Genomic DNA, 23,736 nt, shown 5'->3' on the forward strand with positions numbered 1-23,736 from the left:
TGGAAACAGAGACAGACTTTATTCTCCTGGGCTCCAAAATCACTGCAGATGGTGACTGCAGCCATGAAATTAAAAGATGCTTGCTCCTTGGAAGAAAAGTGATGACCAACCTAGACAGCATATTAAAAAGCAGAGACATTACTTTGCCAACTAAGGTTCGTCTAGTCAAAGCTATGCTTTTTCCAGTAGTCATGTATGGATGTGAGAGTTGGACTACAAAGAAAGTTGAGTGCCAAAGAATTGATGCTTTTGAATTATGGTGTTGGAGAAGACTCTTGAGAGTTCCTTGGACTGCAAGGAGATCCAACCAGTCTATCCTGAAGGAAATCAGTCCTGAATATTCATTGGAAGGACGGAAACTGAAGTTGAAACTCCAATACTTTGGCTACCTGATGCGAAGAGCCGACTCATTGGAAAAGACCCTGATGCTGGGAAAGATTGAAGGCAGGAGAAGGGGACGACAGAGGATGAGATGGTTGGATGGTATCACTGACTCTATGGACAGGAGTTTGAGTAAGCTCTGGGAGTTGGAGATGAACAGGGAGGCCTGGCATGCTGCAGTCCACGGGGTAGCAAAGGGTTGGACATGACTGAGTGACTGAACTGAACTGAACTCAGAAGGTACTGCTATTAGACCCATTTTACAGAATTGGACTCTGGGCGGCATAATGGTACTCAAAACTTGACTGAGGCCACAGGCTAGACAAAGAGGACACCAGAGCCTGGCCCTCTGTTGGGACACGTCTCCCCTGTAGTTGAGCAGGCTGGCTGAGTGGAAGGCTTCTGAGTGGAAGGTCCTGGCCAGTGGTGAGCACAGGGTTGAGGGGGTATAGGAAGACAGCAGGATCTGTGGATGGAGCCTGGCAGGTCAGCCTGAGCCGCCTTCAGCGCCGAGAAAGGAAAATGCACCAAGTCCTGGACAGGAAGGGCAGCCCGAAGTTTGGTGACGGCTCCACCTTCTGCCTCCACAGTAAGGCTCTGGGCCTGGTTCCTGCTGTACTCCTAGCACCCTGAAAACGTTAAAAGCCCCTTGAACCCCACAGCCACATGGAGCCCTGGAGCCTGACCCACATGGGCACCTGGGAGCGTCTGAGGCTTGTCTGTTGACTCAGCACGTTCTCTGGGCTTCATTCTCTGATCTGTTCCACGTGGTTGGCCAGGAGGGTCTGCAGTTACAATTGGCAGATGACCCCAACAGACTGTCACAGTCCCATGAGGGTAGTGGCCAAAGACTGCACTGACTGCTGCTGTGGCAGGACGTAGCAGAACCCCCGGCATCACACAGCCGTGCTGGGAACCCCGTTTCCTTCCGTCTGGGAGTCTGGTCATATCAGGGTCTGCTCCCCAACCGAGTTCACATCTCATGAAGACTTCCTGAAGGACCACAGTGAGGGAGGCAAGTTTTCCCAAGCAGGCTCACTTCAAAGAGACACATTGAGACAGAGAGTCTAGACGGTTTGTTTAGAACAGCTCCCTTCTCACTGGCTCATCAGGAGCCCTGTGACCGACCGAGGTCACCGACAATCAGGGTTAGGTGACAGCCTACCTGAGAGGACAGCAGCCACACTCTGAGGCCAGGATGCTGTCCAGCTGATCCCACTGTGACAAGAAGGGGGAGGAGGCGCTGAGGCTGGCGCCCTGGGGTGTCCCTCACGACTTGTCGGCAGCTTATCAGGATGATGTGAGAGCCTGGACGTGGGGGCTCCTGAAGCCTCTTCTGCCTCCACAGTCTACAGTGCTCTCGGCCGGTTTCAGCAAAAGTATGAAGAAGGTGAATACATAAGAAGTGCTGTCTAGCAAAGCCTTATTCAGACCACATTTATAGGGAGGGAGGGTGAGAAAGATGGAGGCATACTGAATGAATCCCTAAAGTGACCACTCTCACTGAACGGGGAAAACCTTTCATCTTTGGACCGGTGGGGGAGCGGTTAGAGTCAGTTCCACGTTGTGCTGTTTCTGGGATTGACTCGATGGCTAACCGCCCAGCGAATGGCCATGGCGGGGTCACTGCGAAGATTAGCTGCTGTGTCGTAGTACGTGCAACCCCGAGTGGGGCTCAGGGGTCTTAGCAAGTGAGAGCTGGGAGCAGCTTCCTGCTCCAGGCGAAGGACCGGTGCGTTATATGGCACACCTGCAGTCTCAGTAGGGCCAGAATGACCCAGGGACCCCCAGGCTGCGTCTTCTGATAGCTTCTGCGAACTTGAAACAGTGATTTTGTGGTAGAAAAGAACGACACGTCTTTTTAATTAGGTAGGTGAGCATCATAAGCCTTTCCAAGAGGGCACCCATGCTGTTCCAGGCGAGCAGATGAAAGTTCGCCATTTTGCCTGGTAGCTGCAGCAGTGGTGGCAGAAGCATCCTCAGACAGACTCAGACTAATCTGCTTTAAGCTCCAAATATGACCTACATGAGACGCGGTGGAGTCTGATGGGGCCTGGCGAGGAATTCCCTTCCACTTGCTCTAAATCCCGAGCTTCTCTCTGGCCTGTCATGAAGGAGGAAGCACTCCTGATCAGACCTTGGAGAAATCAGATGTGTCCATTCACGGCTAACAGGAGAGACAGAGATCCGTGCTCCCTCTGCTGGCTCCAGACGGCAGCATTAAAGCAGAAAGGCTTCTCCAAACTCGAGTCCATTCACATTTCCGGACAAGGACCCCTCGTTTAACCTGGTTGGAGGTGTTCTTTCAGGGAAAAAACCCACCTTTGTCAACTTCTGAACAAAGCACTTGGAAATGCTTCCGATCAGATATCAAAGTACACATACCAACAGTCCTCCACTCCCAGATGGCTAGCTGTGACTGCTACTGTGATTTTGGGATTCATTTATCAACAGACACAAGTGGATTCCTCCAAGATTTTAAGGTCCAGACATGACCTTTAAAACAGTTCTGGAAAAAAAAAAACCAATCTGAAGTCCAAGCTAAAGTTTTTTTTTTCTTTCTCTCTCCCTTAGGTAATAAGAACAGCTTCCAAAAAGTAAAGATTTGTACTATTTATAGCCTTTCCGATAATGTCAAGCATTAGACTTGATTTTCCAAATCATTAGCATGCAGAAGAATGACCTCATGGCGAACAGATGCACTTGGCTGTGAGCTGCAGTGATTACATCAGTCCCTCCCCTTCCAGTTAACCCTTTAAAGGCCTCTCTGCTGCACACACTCCCTTTCCTAGAGACAGTCTTGAACACACAAAATTAGCCCCTCACCCCAGTGTGTGCACGCACACACACGTGCGTGTGAAATGCACATATAAGTACATGCATAAAACATATTTATGAATATGTGCATGTGTGTTCACTGCAGCCAGTATTTAATCCCTGGCCACCCTATAGAAGTTGCTGATCAGTACAGAAGGAATCTAAAGGGAAGTAGACTACAGAGCTGAGTAGAAGGCCAGCTCAGATACCTTTCATGCTCTGGGCATTAGCAACATGAGTAATGTGTGGAATAGACATGGAAGGGGATGGCTTAAAATAACATTTTTTTTTCTGACTCAGAAAATAGTTGTTTTAAACCTCTTTTAATAAACTGAGGACTCACTTATGAGCCTAACAACAGAAGACTATGTCTTTATCTGTGGTCCAGGAAAGTGAGTCCAAATGCCCACCTGTGCCACCCTGGGTGACAAGTGCTGGGACAGGGAGCCTGGGAGCCTCAAGGGGGAGTGTTTCCCAGAGCGGCCTCCTTAGGCATAGGCCCCCACCACTGGGCACATCTCTTACTTACACCTAGGACTTAGGACTTAAAGGCTGATCTTGGAGGCCACCCCTCTAGAGATGGGGCTGCCTGCTGCATAATACATTGTGGGGTGAATGTGGGGTTCAGGCCACTGTCCCTGTGCTTGACCACAAGGCCCTGTGGCAAGAACACAAAGGAGATTGGAGCCCCAGGTTCCTTGGACTGCGCGCAAGCCTGTGGGCGGGGGCCTGAGGCCCTGCTCTGACGACACTGCTGCAGAGATGGTCTGAGCGAATCCTAAGAGCGCTGTGGGAGCTTAAGCCGCTCAGGGTCAATTTTTCCAGCTGGCTTGTCGCCGAGAAGAGCAGCTCTCACCTCGATTTCTCAGTTTAAGCTGCCTGGCTCATCTGGGTTTGACTGTACTTGTCCCAGGATAAAAAAAAAAAAAAACACCACTGCGGATAGATGAAAAATGTTTTCATCCGTCAAAGTGGTTAACAGACGGGAACAGGGATTCCTCAGAAGCAAAACTGGTCTGTGAACGAGAAGAGGATGTGGTTCTGACAGAGGGCCTGTGTATGGGGTGGAACTGTACCCCCAGATTCCAGGGCAAACCAAGTTGATTTCGAGCTTCTTCCTGATGGTCATTGTGGGCAGATATGCAAAACATTGAAAGAGAACATTATGCCTGGACTTAAAATCGCATCCATGGGTTGGTGTGATGGGTGTAGAAAAATGTTCTCAGTCCACACGGAACACCCTGAAGCCTACTGGTTGTGACACGTGACGCTGATGTCAATAAACTGAAAAGAGGGAGGACCTGCATTTGGCTCGGTATCTCATCTTTGGTTTCACCGTCTTTTTGTGCATGTTCCAATACCAGCTCTTATCGAGTTGTCAGAACCTTTATCAATTCAGTGACTTTGGCCAATGAGACACTCTTAAAGCAGCCAGTCTCCAAATGGTGGGTCTTAAAAAAATCTAAATCACTCATGGCAGCTCACTTAAGAAGTTACCTATACATGAACTGGTGTAAATAATTAGGAACTTTTAGGAAAGATCAAATTAATTTATATAGAGGCTAAAATATACATAGAAAATAAAGTTTATCAATACTTATTTCAGTATCATCTTAAGAGCCTTTAGAACATAACAGTTAAGAAATGGAAGCATCTAGCTATGATTTAATTCCTTTTAATTTTAGAAAACAAAAAGCTTTCTCAAGATTAACAACCAAAAAAAAAAAAAACAAAAAAAAACCCTGCACTAAAAAATTCAGTCCCAGGACTTTATGAGGGTGGGAAAAAGCTGAATGAGATCTTTACAAAACTAGCTTTGCCATAAATCTTTCGTGTTCTCTCACCTAAAAATTAGAAGTGATTTTCAATCTCTAGCCAGACTGGGTTTGAAATCTTCATTTCCCTTGAAACTGATTTTTTTTTTTTGCGGGGGTCGGGGGGAGGGTGGTGGGGTAGGGCGGTGGGGGGGGGGCGTGCGGGGGGAGCCGGGGCTTTAGATCGAATGTTGGCAGAGTGTATAAAAGAATTCAATTCACAGCTGTTCTACTTTTTTAATGTAAGAAACATTAATCAAAGCTTTAAGTTATAAGCTTTTCTCATGTTGCTTAGTATTCCAGTTCAACAAAGATCAATAGAGGCCATCCCTGTATTTCTGGACGCCTCGCAGGGAAGCAGAGGCGCGATTATGTAAATTTCGCAGCTCCCTGCACCTCGGCGGCCTGCTTATCTCCCAGGCCTTCTGCCTGCTGCTCCTGGCTCCCAGTGCGGGGCCAGCCTCTCCCTCTTATCTCCTGACAAAGCTCGGGGAGGCCAGGCCGGCAGCCAGCGATGTTCAACAGTGATGCATGGCTGGTTTTATTTGTAAGTGATTTATTTCACCGAATTTAATTTTTTTCACTTTGTGTGTAAGATATTTGTTAACAAGTCAGGATGGGAGAAGCCAGGCGGTGATCAGAGGCAACTGACACAGGGTAGAAATCTATTAGTCCCCCCTAACAGTTGTGCCCACCCCAGCGGAGGAAGAGGAAGCCCCTCATGGAGGATTTCAACATTCATCGACTCAATATCCCACTTGCTTTCTGAAAGGCAATTAATCTGTAATTACATACAGAAATTTACCAAAGCATTCTATTCTTTGGGGGAAAAAAACCCCCACAGTAACCATATCATCATGGTAAGTGCCAGCACACTTTTTTTTTTTTTTTCTAAATTGGAAATATAAAAAGAGTAAAACCTAAAACCAATGTTTTTTGAGATTTTCCACTGGCCTCATAAGTGGAAGTGCTTAGAAGCCAGTGTCTGAGCAGGTCCACACCAGGTGCTGCTCTCGGCGGCTGGTCCCTGGGACGTGGACCACTCCAGAGAGAAAGCCAGCCCGCCACACTGCTGTCACCATGGGCCAGGGGACACAGTCCTCCCGTTGCTCCCGCATTAATCCCTGACCCGAGCATCCCGGCGGCATAATCCCCATTTAGCATTAGTAGCAACGGCTTCGACTGGGAGGAACTCTTTCTCGATAAGTAGGCCCTGATGCGGGCACCACTCTTAAAACAACGTATTCCCAGCTCAGCAAGAAACCCACCCTCCCGAATGAACCAGAGCACGGGGCTGAGAACAAGTTCATTAACCTCGCTGGAGGCGGAGGTTAACGGGATGGTGGGAGGAAAGGACCAGGCGAACAGCTCGGATACAAAACAAATTAAAATGAATGTCATCACTCCTTTTGTTATTCATTAGTGCATTCAGTGGGGAGAACGCGCTTCTTAAATTTGCGGGCATTTATCTGTGAAAAACAGGTGTACATCTGCGGCTGGAGCATTTGAAGGGTCTTGGGCAGAGCTGGGAGGGGGTAATGTGGCCACTCACCAGTTCCGCTGACCGAGTAGCTGGGAGATGGACAGAAGACCTGGGCGGTGAAATCCTCAAATGTCATGACTTCACGGTGGTTCTGAATTATTGCTTCCAGATAGAGAGCTCTCTCCTCGTAGCTGCGGGCGTCAGTTAGGGAAACAAGTGTCCATGCAGAATGAAATGCTTAGCAGCGACAGAGCAGCGACTTTGTTTTAAACACAATCACACACCTTTTACACTTGGATGGGGAATGGATACCTTGCAAGTGCATAAGCATCCTATCGGAGAATTAAAATAGGAGTCATAATTCATTGGAACATTCCGATTTCAGAGGCCTGCGTTTCTTAGACTTCAACAGCACCCAAGCCAGTATTGCTGAAAAAATATGTAAACTGATAGTCACAGAATCAGAGCAAAAGGCCATCAACTTGATAGGAACAAAAAAAGAGAGACGTGGATGACGGCCGCATCCCTTTCCATCCATGATCATGGGACAACACTGGGTCGCCCCTTCTGAGTTCCCCAGATGAGATGTTTTTCTTAGCCTACTGATAATGTGAACTGATACTCCGATACTCCAAGTGAGAACCGGTGATACACACTTGAAAATTTCAATAATACCACTGGGAAGAGGGAAGGCTAGAAAAGTCTGCTCTGAAGGGCTCCGGAGTCTCAGGCTGAGATAGGCCATGAGCATTAGAAAGTTATTAGTTATTAGAAAGAACTAATATTAGTTATTAGTTCTAAATAACTAAATAATATTAGTTATTAGAAAGAACTAATAACTGGGAGAATCTACCAGGGAGCACACAATACAATATTAAAAAAAAAAAAAAAGACTATTGGCTTTTAACTAAAACTGCAGCCCTGGAACACACGCATTCAAATGTGTAATCAAAAACCAGTCACCAATAAAACTTATAACCGTAACACGTTGAAGCAACTTTCCAGCTGTCTCAATAGGACCCCCGCGTGTGGCAGCCTTTCATGGGGCAGAAAGCAAATCTTCCCCTTTTGTGTGTGGCTTCTGTTTCCTTGGAAGGTGAATCACGCCTTCCAATAACAGGATAACGTCAAGACAATTTGGCAGCGGATGGAGGCGACGCACGGAGGACTCTATGAGCTAGCACTTGGGGGACTCGGCATGCTCGTTCTTCCCCCTGTTTCCCCGTGATCGACGCAGAAGTTAAGGGACGTGGTTCAGTCATTTTGAAAACCATGCTAATTCTGCAGGAACACAGGGAATGTGGGTTGCCACCCATTTATTATCTGCAGCTCCAGAAAGGCCAGAGTAATTCTAGCATTTCTCACTGAATTTTAAAACTATCTTTTCAAAATAGCCTCTTTTAATAATACAAGTTGGGGGAAAATTATGCCCTTCCAAATAGCTGTTCAATAGGGATGTGTTTTGAAAGAGAAGAGTTTTTTTTCTACTCTCTTCTGGCAAAGGATGCTCACCAGTTTTCCTGCAAGGGGTCCTGCTACTCCTTTAATTACATTCAGGGAAAGGTTTTCAGGCGACAAGAAGCCCAGAGGCTTTCTGGGGCTGGCTGTGCAACACAGAACCATGGACTCTCGGTGCCTAGCTGCACTGAAATTTAAATAAATAAAAAATGAAGAAATAAGAAAAAAGGTTCTTGCGTCCCACGTGCCATACATCAAGCACACAGAGCCTGGACTGTGCAGACACAGGGGACAGTACCATCACCAGGGAAAGCTCTCCTGGGCCGGCCCATTCCAGAATCGCCCTTCAGGCTGGCTCTGGGCAACTTTTCAAAAGGAACAGGAGTTTCAAGACAATGATGGATGACGGTTTGCAGGGATGGTGGTCGCAGCAGCCTGAGGCCTGGGCCACGTGAGTCTGTGCTCCGGCTGAACTCCGGGTGACTCGCCTTCCTGGACAGGCTGCCAAGCGTTGCGGTGCGGGCCCCGTGGCCTGGGGGACCCACTAATGCCATTCATGTCTCATTATGAACATGCGTCTTCCGCACAGCGCTCGGCCCTCCGAGCCGCTGGGCCGCGAACAGCAGGACGCTGGGCCTGGGCGGCCGGCTGGCGGACAGGCACTGTGACACTGAGCTGGCACGTGCGGGCCCAGCAGGGGCTGAGCGAGGCGTGACAAATGACTCAAAGGGCTGAGCTCCACTTGCGGCTGACGACCACCTGAGCCTGGGGCCCCATCGGCGCCCCTTCCCTGCTCGCGGCCTCTGAGGGCCCATCCTGCTGGGTCCTGAGGCCTGGGCTGCGTCCAGACCCCCATGCACACGGGGCTTGGATGTGAGGACACGCCGGGCTAGAGATAGAGTGGAGGCCACGTGCCTAGAGGGGCGGCCCCGATGCTGACCGAGCTTACCGGTCACCACAGAGGGCTGCCGCGTATGCCGCCCCCTATGGCTAGCCACCGGGTGGCCAGCAGCCTTGTCCTGAGTGAGTGACACTCTCCCACTGTCATGAGCTTGTCTCTGTCAAGGCTGAGAGAGGTCCTCAGAGCACCTCCATCCAACACTGGACTCCCAGAGCGAAATAATCCAGCTTTGAGGTTCTCGGGTACAGTAAATACAATGGAGTAAATGTAAATATAATATAAATGGAACACAGTCACTCAGTCACATCCGACTCTTTGCGACTCCACGGACTGTGACCTACCAGGTTCCTCTGTCCATAGGATTCTCCAGGCAAGAATACCAGAGTTGGTAACCACTCCCTTCTCCAGGGATCTTCCTGACCCAGGGATGGAACCTGGGTCTCCTGTACTGCAGGCAGATTCTTCACCATCTGAGCCACTAGGGGTGCCAAAGGCCTCAACAGAGGCTCTATAGTAGATGGGGTGCAAAGGTGCATCCAGCATGGGGCCCTGGAGCAGGAAGGTTTGCTTCCTAGAAGGTTCTCTGTTATCACGAGAGCAGACACTCCCCACACTAGGCTGGGCTACACTGCGCTGAATTGGGTGCTCTCATTCAGACAAACACCTACTAGGGATGTGGTGAGACCAGAAGATCGTCAAGCACATTTTCACTTGAGGCCCAAGCCAGGACATGTACACACCATGACAAAGAGAAGACAGACACCACTCCAACCCTGGCACTGTTTAGAAACAGTGGAATACCAGACCACCTGACCTGCCTCTTGAGAAACCTGTATGCAGGTCAGGAAGCAACAGTTAGAACTGGACATGGAACAACAGACTGGTTCCAAATAGGAAAAGGAGTACGTCAAGGCTGTATATTGTCATCCTGCTTATTTAACTTATATGCAGAGTACATCATGAGAAACACTGGGCTGGAAGAAGCACAAGCTGGAATCAAGATTGCCAGGAGAAATATCAATAACCTCAGATATGCAGATGACACCACCCTTATGGCAGAAAGTGAAGAAGAACTAAAGAGCCTCTCAATGAAAGTGAAAGAGGAGAGTGAAAAAGTTGGTTTAAAACTCAACATTAAGAAAATGAAGATCATGGCATCTGGTCCCATCACTTCATGGCAAATAGATGGGGAAACAGTGGAAACAGTGGCTCCAGAATCACTGCAGATGGTGATTGGAGCCATGACATTAAAAGATGCTTACTCCTTGGAAGGAAAGTTATGACCAACCTAGACAGCATATTAAAAAGCAGAGACATTACTTTGCCAACTAAGGTCCGTCTAGTCAAAGCTATGGTTCTTCCAGTGGTCATGTATGGATGTGAGAGTTGGGCTATAAAGAAAGCTAAGCACCAGAGAATTGATGCTTTTGAATTGTGGTATGGAAAAGACTCTTGAGAGTCCCTTGGACTGCAAAGTGATCCAACCAGTCCATCCTAAAGGAGATCAGTCCTGGGTGTTCATTGGAAGGACTGATGTTGAAGCTGAAACTCCAAAACTTTGGCCACCTGATGCCAACAGCTGACTCATTGGAAAAGACCCTGATGCTGGGAACAATTGAGGGCAGGAGGAGAAGGGGACAACAGAGGATGAGATGGTTGGATGGCATCACCAACTCAATGAACTGAGTTTGGGTGAACTCCAGGAGTTGGTGATGGACAGGGAGGCCTGGTATGCTGCGGTTCATGGGGTCGCAAAGAGTTGGACACAACTGAGTGACTGAACTGAACTGAACTGAACTGAACTGAAAGAGCTCACACGTGCCAAGAATCTTCTTTTTTAATTTTTTAAGTAGCTTTAGAAAATGTAGCTGTGGAGTCTTTGCTGAATTTTTTAAGAAGTACTAGCCAGGGCCACTAACTAAGAGCGTGTCTTGGGACATTTTCATATTTAACATCCTTAGGACTTCAATGCTGGCTGCTTTCTATTCAAAAAGGCATTTATAATTTAGACATCAAAGAGTGTAAGCCATGTTAAGATATGAACTGAAGGCTGAAGTGATTCCAGGCAGTGGGTGATCAGTAACATTTGACCAGAGGAAGCAGGTGGCTACGGAGACACCTGGTCACACAGCCAATACCTGTTTCAATGCCAGCTGTTGCCCTCTGGCTTTCAATAAATCCATGGACATGAAATTGACATTCTGTCCTGAATTACTATCTCATTAAATACCACACATGGCAAAGCAGTTTTTAAAGAAAAAATTTCCCCTTGAGTACCCAGTTCAAAGAACATTCAAATTACTAACTAGAAACTCATCTTGGTTTCTGCCTAGTTTGAGTCTTTTAGTTGACCTACTACTCACTCTGTCTACTCAGTATTCCTTCACTTGCATAAAGAAGTAATCAGAGTAAACTTGGGTGTTTACTGGTTACATATGTCTTCATTGGTTACATTTTCTCAAAAAACTCCAAGAGGGACTTCCCTGGTGGTCCAGCGGTTAACACTTCAGCTTAGAATGCAGGGAGACATGGGTTCGATCCCTGGTCTGGGAGCTAGGGCCCCACATGCCTCAGGGCCAAAAAACTAAACCACAGAACAGAAGCAGTACTGTAACGAATTAAATCAAGACTTTAAAAATGGTTCATAACAACAACAGTAACAAACAAAACCTCGAAGAGAACTTTCTGAAACCCTCAAGATACACTCTGCTGGAGTGCAAGAGCTTCAGAATTCAAATCTGAACCCCCAGGTTTACTCTGATTACTATTTGATGTTTAGCAGTGCCAGAAGCAGCATGACAGTCAGAAAGGAGCTTGCTCTTCTTGGGAAGACCGGCCTGCATTTGAATTCCAGCCACCCCTCTTGCCCTGGGTCTGGGCCCTAACCTAGGCTGCCTTCTGTGCCCGGTGGGGATGGTGATGTCAGCTCTCGGGGCTGTGGGAAGATCAGGCAAGAATCCTAGGAGGAAGCACTGAGCAGCGTTCCAGCGCACAAGAGAAGCACCACGAATGTGGACTCCCTGTCCCTCCTCATCCCCAAGGCGTAAGGCCTTGTCTTCCAGAAAGAACATGGTGGATAATCGAAGGCAGTGGGGTGCTCTGTGTCCAGCTTTAGGCAACAGTCTCCTCAATGCTGGACCCGCCTGAGCTAGGACGAGTCCTGTGGTTTCCATGTTACTAATAGGGAAACAGATGCTCAGAGTTCAGGTGAGTTTTCTTGGGTCACAGTTACTCAGGGATGCAATTGGAACTAGAACCTTGGTCTTCTAACTTTACTACTTTCAGCTAATATCATAAATTCTGGAACACATGGGGTTAAGTCCATGATCTTGTGCAAGGTTGGGATTTATTTATTCTCTGAATGAGACTTAAGCATATATGGGTATAAAAAGTCAACCCACAATGGAAATTTGAGCACACAGGTTTAAGCTGCAGACCTTGATGACTCTATCATGGTGGTGGTTTAGTTGCTAAGTCGTGCCCAACTCTTGTGCCTCTTGGACTGTAGCCCGCCAGGCTCCTCTGTCCATGGGATTTCCCAGGCAAGAATACTGGAGTGGGTTGCCACTTCCTTCTCCAGGGGACATTCCTGGCCCAGAGAATCGAACCTGGGTCTCCTTCCTTGCAGGAGGATTCTTTACCACTGAGTCATCAAGGAAGCCCCGATGACTTTATAAATTCCTTAAATATAACAATGACTTCATTCTTTTTGCTTATTCAGGCTCTTTTTGCTTATTCAGGTCACAGGGACCCAGCGGGAAGAGGGGCTACCTTTGGGCCTGCGGTGGTGGGAGGAGCCCAAGGTCTCTCCAGCCCCTGGGAGAACCACTGCTGGGGGTTCTGAAACAGAAAACAGCCAGGTCTACACTGGGGGTTCTGAAACAGAAAACAGCCAGGTCTACACTGTACTTCTGAGATCATGGGGGGGGCGGCGCAGAAGGGGCCTGTGTGGAAGGGCCCCGAGGAAGGGAAACTGGTCAGAAAGTGGGAGGAGATGCAGGCCTCCAGAGAGCAGAGGTGGAGGGGAGGAAAGCAGGCTGCGGATGGCAGGATGCCTGGGGGGCACGGGGGCTCGCGCTCTGGCAGGGCCCCAGGGTCACAACTTAGGTGGCCTGGAGGGCGTTGCAGAAGCTGATGCAGAGGATGGAGAAGTGAAGGGAGCCTGAGTGCGCGGGCTCAGGGGAGCAGCGCTGGGGAGGAGGCGGCTGTTGTCGCTCAGCAGAGCTCTGGGGGAGATGAAGAACAGTTCTGAGTTTCCAGCTTGGAGAAGGTCCTGAAGGAGACCTGGGAGGGACGCACACTGGAAACAACCCCCTCTCCACTTTAGGGGGAGAGGAGAAGCCAGAGGGCAGGACAAGCCCTGGACCACGTGTTTCCGGAGGGCGGGGCCTCCACTCATGTCTCAAGTCTGCTTCCTTAACCTCTTCTCTGGTTGGTACCTGCCGCTGGGGCCAGAGGGATGCTCCATAGGTGGGCTGGGCTGGCATTTGATAATCCGTAATAAATGGATGTAATTCCGTAATAAATCAAGACAGGAGCAGATGCTCGTAATAGCCTAAAGCCATGCATCACTTTTACAGAGATTTCGTTTGTCTTTCAAATATAATGCAAATTTAAATTCTAGGACTGTTTAAGACTCCAAATAAATGAATCATTCAAAGTAAATGTCACCGCCTGGAAACGGATAAAGAGGACAACTTCACTGAACAATGTAACCAAAGAGATAGATGTTTGGGAAAAGGAAATTAAACACATAAGATATTAGATTAGTTTTCAGACTGTAATGGTACACTCCTGGAGAGGAGGAACCAGTGCACCACTGCTAAGAAAGGAGAAAAGACCCATGTAACCAAGTTTAAGCATAATTCACAGGAAATGAACAGAGTAAATAGAGATGGGGGAAAAACAGATTTTTTTTTTTCAGGCTATTAAATTACAGACTTTAGGAGAAGGTCTGTTCTCATGGGTAGGAAGGTCTCACTCTCAGGGTCTGAGGCACTCCGAGGTTTTGAGGACTGATCTACAGTTTGATTGGAAATGTTCACATTGGCTCTTCACAGGGATTGATGTGTGAGGAGTACACCCTCAATCACGGGCTTTCCATTTCCATCCTCCCCAGCTCCCTCATCTCACCTTCCACAAATCACCAGGCAAGAAAGGGCCCCGTAACACTGTCCCTCCAAGCCTCACATCAGTAAAAACCTAAGTGATGAGAAAATCACATCTAGAGGCTAGAATGTCCAGTGAGTGAGCGGAGACCCCACTGGCTACCTTGCTGATGCACAATCTGAGAAGTGATGGATCAACGTGGACCACAGTCTGCCAGTAGCTCGGTTTCTGGGAGGAAGGGAGTCAATGTCCCCAGCACTGTCTCTCTTTCAGATTTTCATTCATTCCAGAGAGCTGACAAGTATGCTCTCAATGTCAGTTATAGAAACGACCGCTGCCGACAATTTGTTGGCGTTTAACATCAACGAAATTACAACTGAACTAAACACAGAAATGTGGAACTGTCTCTAAAGGTCTTGAATTCTCTTTGTGGCAAGGAATAAAAAAGGGCCGACAATTAAATAGCAGTGCGCCTGGATTTTAAATGCTGACTGTAAGAGGCAAATTATTATTAAATAACATACATGACAGGTTTTAGTGCAACGTGATTTGAACTGAACCATCCAATTCTTAGTCCCCTACCACTCTCGCTTTGGAGAAGAAAGCCAATTCATGTGACCTATGGATTGGTTTTTCATCCAGGTTGCTTCTAAAAATAAAATAGATTTGTGATGATACATGATAGATAAAAGAACAAAATCAAAAAGGACAAAAAAAGTCTTCTTTAGCAGAAGTTCTAAGTTTCCTGAAATATTCTCAACTGTTGCTCCTCACCAACCCATCAGGCCCAGATGAAGTCAGGATGGGCTTAGAAAGAATTAAATTTTCCAGTCCTAGCGCTTCCTTTGAAGAGCCTGAGCTACTCCATCTTGTAAAAGAACTCCATTTTGCAAAGGTACCGGGCAAACAGACTTAGACTTTGGATATTGCCTAAACTTGCCCCACTGTGCACAAGCCAATCAGCCCTTAGGTTAAACCTCCTGACTTTAAGTTCAAGAATTTGTGATTTACCTTGGAAGTTATGATTTACATTTGTGATTTACCTTGGAAGTAATGATTTACATTTGTGATTTACCTTGGAAGTAATGATTTACAATTGTGACATTTGTGATTTACCTTGGAAGTAATGATCTACCGCGGAAGTAAAAAAACCAATCAGAAATCCACACACAACCCTATAGAAGAGGGTAACCAATCAGTAGTCCTTCAGCCTGAATACCCCCTTTGTTACCCTTTCACCTGAATATTCCCTATAAAAGCAGTGTAACCCAAAACTCAGGGCTCCTCTCCTTAGCCGCTGCGTCGGTAACGGTGGGAGGCCCAGCTCGAGCTTGGTCATAAAAACTCTCTTGCTTTTGCATCGGATACCAGCTCCCTGGTGGTCATTGGGAGATTTCACGACTTGGGCATAACACCTTGTGGTCCAGTGGTTAAGAATATGGCTGCCAATGCAGGGGACACGGGTTCGATCCCTGGTCAGGGAAGATCCCACATTTGATGGAACAGCTCGTGGGCCACAACTAACGAGTCTGTGTTCTGGAGCCCAGGAGCGGCAACTACTGAGTGCCTGTACAACAACACACGCTCCACAATAAGAGGAGCCAATGAAATGAGAAGCCAGCACACCGCAACTAGACAGCAGCCCTTGCTTGCCACAACTAGAGAAAGCCTGCAATGAAAAGAGCAATGAAGAGCCAGAGCAGTCACAAATAAATTAATATTTTTAAAAAAAAAATTAAAAGGATTTGTTCCAAGAATTTGCACCAAACTCTGTACAGATTTTCTTGACTTTCCCCCTCCATTTCTGAAAACAGTTTTGGGGGAAATACTCCTTTTTACGATGTTTGAAAACTTTGAGCTGTATTTCAAAATGATAAATAAGACTGTATCTGCAAACAGAAAATCGTATTTCTATATTTTTGTAAAATAATTATAGCTTAATGGCATCTGAGTTTTCCAGAAAGATACTCATCTTAACACCAAATTATCAAATGACAAGAAGAAACTCCAAGAAAAGTTAGGGGTTTACCAGATGCACGTGACCTGGAGACTAGGACAGCTGTCCCTAGGAGGGGGACTAAGTGGCCCCCAGGGCCCATCCAGACCCGGTTCTAGGGGGTAAGATAGGGTGTCATTCAGAGCACACCTGATGGCCACGGCTGCTGACCTGCGCTTGAAACTTGAGACAGCCACAGACTAGACTAGTCAGTGAAAAAAATACCCCAGTGATCGGAACCTAGCTGGAAATCTGGGGGAATTCTGATAACACAAAGCTCCTCCGTGCGTGATCAGAGGCAGCAAAACTATATTTGCCTCACAATGTTTAAGCAAATGAGTTCCAGCAATTAGAGACAGTGCATGATGCCAACGGCTCGCGGAGGCCACGCTGAGTGGGCATGAGGGTTGAGCTGTCCTGTGATGGGTCCAGGCAGGGTGGGCACAGACAGCCCTCTGAAGACCTGCTTCGTCTGTGGGTACGGCTGGGCCTGTCAATTGATCTGGGCCCCGCGCTAGCCAGAGGGGCCAGAGAAGCCCAGAGAACTCGAGATTCTTTTGTGCTGTGACCAGGAAAGGGATTTTGAGCAACTGGTGGGCAAAAAGCATCTCTTTTACTCTTTTTACACTTGTCTCAGAATTAGGATCTGGAGAAGGCAATGGCACTCCACTCCAGTACTCTTGCCTGGAAAATCCCATGGACGGAGGAGCCTGGTAGGCTGCAGTCCGAGGGATTGCTAAGAGTCGGACACGACTGAGCGACTTCACTTTCACTTTTCACTATCCTGCATTGGAGAAGGAAATAGCAACCCACTCCAGTGTCCTTGTCTGGAGAATCCCAGGGACAGGGGAGGCTGGTGGGCTGCCGTCTTTGGGGTGGCACAAAGTCGGACACGACTGAAGCGACTTACAGCAATAGCAGCAAAATTAGGTTCAGCGTCAGGTTAAAAACAAAGTGATGATCAAGAAGCATATGGAGTCCATGTAGTGGGAAATGGATATGGTTTGCTTTCAAGGTTGATCACAGAATTCCCAGGGCCTGCTAGAATGACTCTGGTTTCCCACGGACGCGATATGCTGTTCTATGCTCTCTGCTCATCTTAGTTCTAGGCTGTGCAGATAAACAAAAAATAACTACACACAGTTCTGTTACAAGCAATTTGTCTGGAAGTGGACTGCGTCCTCCAACAAAAGCAGGAAAAGGCATTTCCCCACAAGGAAAGTGTGAGTTCCCCCAACACAGGCTCTGTGTCGTCGGTGAGACCTCGGAAATGATCGAGTGCTTTGTGGAATCCGGCACTGTGCGAGGCCTTTCAGAAGCTGTATCTACCTCACTCACCCTCACAACTCTACGTATGATCTGTGCTGTTTCTCTCTTTACACACAGGAGCAACCTGGCAGAGGGAGGGGAGTGTCTGGCTCCAGACCCTGAGATGGTAAATGCCAGGACCTCAACCCTAATCCCAGCGTCTGGATCCCAACCCTACCAGCCTGACTTAGGGCCCCAGCTCTAGCCACGGCCCCACCTCTTGATGTCAGAATTCTCCTCTGAAGGGAAAGGACTGGAGTAGCCACAGCTAACAGAAGGCCTGGTTCGATCTACTCGGTGATGTTTTTATAGAAACCTGAAGGACAACAGAGTCAACATCCACACTACATGTTAGCAATCCCTTTGAATACCTAGAAACTTCCCATTTTTAAAGAGTAATACAGGAGGAAATAAAGAAACAAGACTGTCCTGGTGGGAACAAACATCAGAATAAGAAAGATCTCTCAACAGTAACACGTGCTTTAAACAGATGTGCAGATGATGTTATGTGGTTTTATATGCTAGGATTATTCTACTTTATACTTTAAATGAAAACTGTCGGCTTTCATATTTTTACACACAAAACTCTGTCAGGGAGTCTGTTCATTCTGACTAAAATACATTCAACACGTTACATGCATAAACAACCCCAGAACGCCGTTAAAGATAAAATTCCCAACTCACACAATTCTCTGGGACTTTCCACATTTGAGCCTCATAGAGTCACTCAATATCATCTTCATGACTAAAAATAAAACTGCGGTATCACTTAAAATTATAATCAAATCATTCTCTTGCAAATTAAGACACTTACTCTTGGAAAAATAACACAATTGAATTAGGTGTGTCTTTTTCTTTATAGATCAAAAGCAACTCCAGTAAGCCAGCAGTTTCATATTAGTGGCATTAGACATGGCCCAGATGAGGAAAATGTCCTTTGGAGCCATTTTGTACTTTATTTAAAGAGGAAGGAGCTGTCCCTCAGAATTCAAAGGTGAAGCAGATTGTATCTCAGGTCCCTGGACCAGGAGGCCAACACAACTCCTGAGAGGCAGCCATGCAGAGCAGAGGGTCTAGGTCTGTCTTCCTTCAACTTCTTATTTCTTCCAATTATTATGCCTGTCACTCACCAACCCATCCATTCATTCATCATCCATCCGTCCATCCACCCATTCATCCATCCATCCACTCATCCACCCATGCACCCACATAACCTCCCATCCATCCACCCATCTATCCATCCATCTGCCCATCTATCCATCCATCCATCTGATATTTACTGAGTGCCTCCTCTGTATCCATTATTCTTCCTTCAGCTGTAAGAAAAGCACTTCCTTGCTACTCAACTCTCTTTTAAGTCTTGGCTTCAACAATAACTGACCATCACACTGACTGTTCCAGTATCCTGAGGGGATTCTAAAACATATCCTGGTAAGGTTACATCATCATTAGCTTGAGTTCTGTTGGGATAACAGCTCTCTCAGAAGAAAAGATACAATCTTTACATAGCAAGTAAGAACAGCCTACCCAGCGTTGGTATAGCACTGCCCTTTTTGCAGCCATGAGCCCACTGGACCTTCTAGAAACTTCCAGCCACAGATGGTAAGGCAGAGAGCAGACATGCTTCTTCTGCATCCATCCAGCTAGAAGTGAGCATGGCTCAAACTCATGTCCAGGCCAGTCTGATTCCCAGTGCTGGTCTCTGCTTCTTTCTTACATTGTTTCAGTTTAGTATGAATATTAGTCAAGAGTTTGCAATGCTCATGCTAAGTCAACTCACAAATACTGTTGTTTGGTGCTGACAGAAGGTGAGAAGAGACAAATCAGAGCCTTCTCTCTGTCTCCAGAACCAAGAATGGCACAAAATAAACTGGCAAGTTTTACAGCTAATCTAGCATAAGAGGTGACTCCTAGCTGAATTATTATCTGTACGACTGATTAGGAAGCCAGGACACAGAATGATAAACTATATGAATTTATCCTTTCATTTAAGTGTCAGAGGTTGGGAAATTTAAGTGAGCCTGTTTAAGCCAGATTGATCCTAGTGTGCTTATTTCTGTTCACATTTTGAACAATAGAACATTCTAAAGTTTTATTAACTATTTGGGGTGGACATTTTTGTGGAGAGGAAGGCTGAGCACTGTTGGGCAGGGATGATGAAGTCAGGGTGCTGGACACAGCAGAACTGACCACTGGGTGCTTCACAATTAAAACACTGAGCAGGGACTTCCCTGGTGGTCCAGTGGCCAAGACCCTGTGCTCCCATGCAGGTGGCCCCACGTTTGACCCCTGGTCAGGGAACTAGATCTCACATCCTGCAACTAGGAGGTCTCCTGATGCAACTAAAGATCCTGCACGCTGAGATTGAGACCTGACACAACCAAATACGTAAATATTCAAAAACAAAAAAACACAGCAGCAACGACAATGGATGGCTCTTCTTCAACTGCTGTTTTCCAAGGGTCATAAAGCTTCTTGGAAAATCCTTATTTTTAATTATGTGCCCACTTGGCATCACTCAAAAACACTGCAGAGGGTAAAAGCCTCTGCAATGACTCTGAGGGGGAGAGAGATGAGAAATGCCAGCCTGGTGTTCCCGCACTCTGGTGGCCAGCACGGTCAAGGTCAGCCCTGCCTGGGATGCAGCTCCACTGAGTGTGACCTCATCGCTGAGGCAAGTAGTCTGCCTCCTGGAATCTCAGTCCCTCATCTGGAAGAGGGGGCCTCATGGTGACCTGCAGGAGTACATGCCATGTGCGTGGAGTCAGGGTGGGCAGAGTACCTGCCCACGAGGCCACTCAGCTCCTGCAACATTCACGAGTGGAACCTACCAGGATGGCCAGCAAAGCAGGACTGGGGTGTGTGGAGCCCATTGTTTCAGAGCCAGGAATGGAAGGCAGGTCGGGCTTCGAGCTGCGGGCCAATCCGCTTACTGCCTGCTGGAGCTCAGGTGACTGGCCCAGAGTCCTGGTCCTGCGGAGGCAGTGGGTCTCCTCTCATCCTGGGCCTGAAATCGCTTCCTCTAACAGGCGAGGAAATATTCCAGGGGACATGTTTTCTTCATTAAAAACACAAACAGGAGGACCAGGAACTAAGAGAAGAGTCTTTTTTTTTTTTTTTTAAAGATCGATTTATTTATTGGTTGCTCTGGTTCTTCACTGCTGCATGCAGGCTTTCTCTAGTTGCAGTGAGTGGGTACTACTTTCTCGTTGCGGAACAAGGGCTCTATGCGGGCGGGCTTCAGACGTTCTGGTGCACGAGCTTAGCTGCTCCTTGGCATGTGGAATCTTCCCAGACCAGGGATCGAACCCAGGTCCCCTGCATTGGCAGGTAGATCCTTAACCACTAGACAACCTGGGAAACTGGGGAATAGTCATTTCAATGAAGGGAAGTTGGGTCTCCCCTACAGTTGAGTCTGAACCAGATCAAGTATGTTAGTTCTTTACTTCATAAACTGAGGTTTCTGATCATTTTCATGACAGAAGGAAACGCCTGGGTCATTTTCTATAGAGACGGCGCTATAGCAAATGTCGTCTTGAACCTGTTGTTGAGGGATTGCCTGGGCTCTCCAGTGGTGACAGAATTAATTAGCTGCCTGGTGTCACAAGCCAGGTGATCAAGTGGGACAAAAACTAGGGGAAGGGTGAAAAGTTATCCTGCAGTGGTCCCCTGAGCTTTGTGACAATGCTAATCTTATTAAGGGTGAGTGATGCCACCTAATAAGCTGTGCTTTTGGAAGGAAAAATTAAAAGGCATCTACCTGGACTTTTTAATCATTTAGCAGTGCCATCCAATTACCTTGACTGGAAAGAACTAAAAAATAAAGACCACAGTAAATCCTGTTGTTGATAATTTTATATATAGTGGCATGCATTCATGGGCTTCCCAGGTGGTGAAAGTGCTAAAGAACCCTCCTGCCAATGCAGGGGACACAAGAGAAGCAGGTTCGGTCCCTGGGTTGGGAAGATCTCCTGGAGTAGGAACCCCCTCCAGTATCCAGTGTGCAATCATTGACCCCATACTCCTAACCCCATTCCTCTTCCCCTTTGGTAACTATGTTTGTTTTCTATGTCTGTGAGTCTGTTTTTGCTTTATAAATAAATTCATTTGTACTATTTTTTTGTACTGATGCAAAGGATTGACTCATTGGAAAAGACCCTGATGCTGGGAAAGATTGAAGACACGAGAAGGGGATGACAGAGGATGAGGTGGTTGGATGGCATCACCGACTCAATAGACATGAGTTTGAGCAAGCTCTGGGGGTTAGTGATCAACAGGGAAGCCTGGAGTGCTGCAGTCCCTGGGGTTGCAAAGAGCCGGACATGACTGAGTGACTGAACTGTACTATTTTTTAGATTCTACATATAAGTGAGATCATATAATATTTGTCTTCCTGTGGCTGACTTACTTCACTTAGTATGACAATCTCTAGGTCCATCCATGCTGCTGCAAATGGGATCATTTCATTCTTTTTCATGGCCGAGTAATATTCCATTGTGTACATGGTACACACACACACACACACACACACACACACCCACATCACATCTTTTACTGTATAGCACAGAGAACTATATTCAATATCCTGTAATAGAATACAATGGAAAAGAAAAAATATAGATATATACAAACATATATATAGTATAACCAAATTACTTTGCTATACACCTGAAACTAATACAATATTGTTAATCAATTATACTTCAGTAAAAAACTAAAAACTAAAAATAAAATAATAAGACCAAAATAAAGGCTACAGCGTATCTTTTGGAAACAGTTATATAAAGTGAATTACTTAAGGGAAACCAGTTGACTAATTCAATGCCAGGAACACAGATTCTGCATGTTGTATGCACATAGAGAGACAGGTAATTATGTTTTACTCAAAATTATTTTGAAAGAACAAATTCTGATCTCCCCCCAAACATCTTTGTCTCTGGCTTTTGTTGTTTTAAAACTAGTTGGCTTTCTTTTTTGGCCAGGGAGATTCATCATCATTGTTAAATGCATAACGTCCTGAAATTGCCCATCTCAGAACTGCCCATGTGAGAAGCAGCTATTCTCTGTTGGCCTTTGCATCAGGGCAGGATCCAGCTCCCTGGGGCCCACATCTGGCTGGTTACTGTGCCTCCCACATCCCCTAGAAGGAGCCCACCCACACTAAAATTTTAAGAAAGACCATTCAAATTTAGGGACAATCCATTAGCCATTTTCAGTTCATGCCACAAATGCAAACATTTTTATCCATCCATCCATCCGCTCATATGTCCATATGCAAACATGATTATTAATCCTATTATGTGCCAACCATGAGCAAAGATTAGAATAATTCTTGGAAAATTCTAGGAAGAAAAGGTATTGCGATTTTCATTTTAAAGCTGAAGAAACTGAGTCTCTAGTAAGTTAAGTATTAGGTGATCATTGGTAATTTCCTAGTTCAATGTAATAATCTGCCCAGAAATGGTGGGCGGTTGTGGGGAGCACAGCATTCCTCCCAAAAATATTTGGGGAACAGTGGAAGAGACTAGGAGAGGGATCTAAACCCAGCCTGGGCTGTGGTGTTTGGAGATGCTGGGCCACGCACCTCCAGGGGCCACTCAACTGTGAGAATTCAGGAATAAGCCCTTTAACGTAAGGAATACACACAGATGCAATTTAAAAATGTAGTCCATTTCTGAAAAACTGGACCACCAACAGTTTAACTTGTATCACAAGATGGAAGTATTTCTCTGATGAGGTCTAACAATTGTGAATACTCATGCATCAGCCCACTCAGCTCCTTTAAAGCAAGCTCTCCTAATTAACCTCATCATTAATGTGTCCTTACTTCAGTCTGGCCGGAATCATGCACTTAAAGGACCACCGAGGTCGCCTATCAGGTTTCCCAGCCTGGGATGTCTTCTTGACAATGGAGACCACATTCATAGAGTCGCTCAGTCATGTCCGACTCTTTACGACCCCCATGGACTAGTCCGCCAGGTTCCTCTGTCCATGAGGATTCTCCAGGTAAGAATACTGGACTGGGTTGCCACGCCCTCTCAGGCTGGGAACCTTGGCTTCAGAGCATCACTGACAAGGGCTATGATGGCTTAGAAATGCAGTTCCGAGTGATGGAATTCTCACGCCTTCGAGAACAGAACAGAATGTAGATCAAACAAGAAATACAATATTCCGTAACGCATATTTCATGTAGCGAAGAAAAGCCGAACAGAAAAGAAGATAAAGATTTTGATGACATTTTTGCACCATCCTAAGCCCTCGGTTTTAACCATAGCACCTGAGACATAGCTGTGGAGCATCCTCAGTGAGAGGAAGCGAGGAGGAATCTGAGGAGTGGGGACACATGGGATGGCCGTGACTTGGTGTCCAAGGAAGGCCCTGAAGAACCGAGCCTTAGGCATTTGGCAGGTCAGGCAATGAGGAGTGAGGTGTACATAAGCACAAGAAAAGCAAAAGGTAAAGCAAATTT

General features: G+C 46.7%; 1 protein-coding gene across 8 annotated transcripts in view; it reads right to left on the minus strand.

Annotated features, from left to right (window-relative positions):
* RALGAPA2 (Ral GTPase activating protein catalytic subunit alpha 2) overlaps positions 1-23,736 on the minus strand; it is a 277,106-nt gene that overhangs the window by 14,698 nt on the left and 238,672 nt on the right. For 6 of the 8 annotated variants that reach the window (XM_069547852.1, XM_069547851.1, XM_069547846.1 and 3 more), the window contains one exon: positions 6,565-6,686. In XM_069547852.1, coding sequence (XP_069403953.1) covers positions 6,565-6,686 — 122 coding nt within the window. Of the gene's footprint in view, positions 1-1,546; positions 2,891-6,409; positions 6,687-23,736 lie in introns of those variants that run through there. The other 2 variants (XM_069547847.1, XR_011248179.1) reach the window with 2 other exon arrangements.

Source organism: Ovis canadensis, chromosome 13 (assembly GCF_042477335.2).
Source record: "Ovis canadensis isolate MfBH-ARS-UI-01 breed Bighorn chromosome 13, ARS-UI_OviCan_v2, whole genome shotgun sequence".
Lineage (NCBI taxonomy): Eukaryota > Metazoa > Chordata > Mammalia > Artiodactyla > Bovidae > Ovis > Ovis canadensis.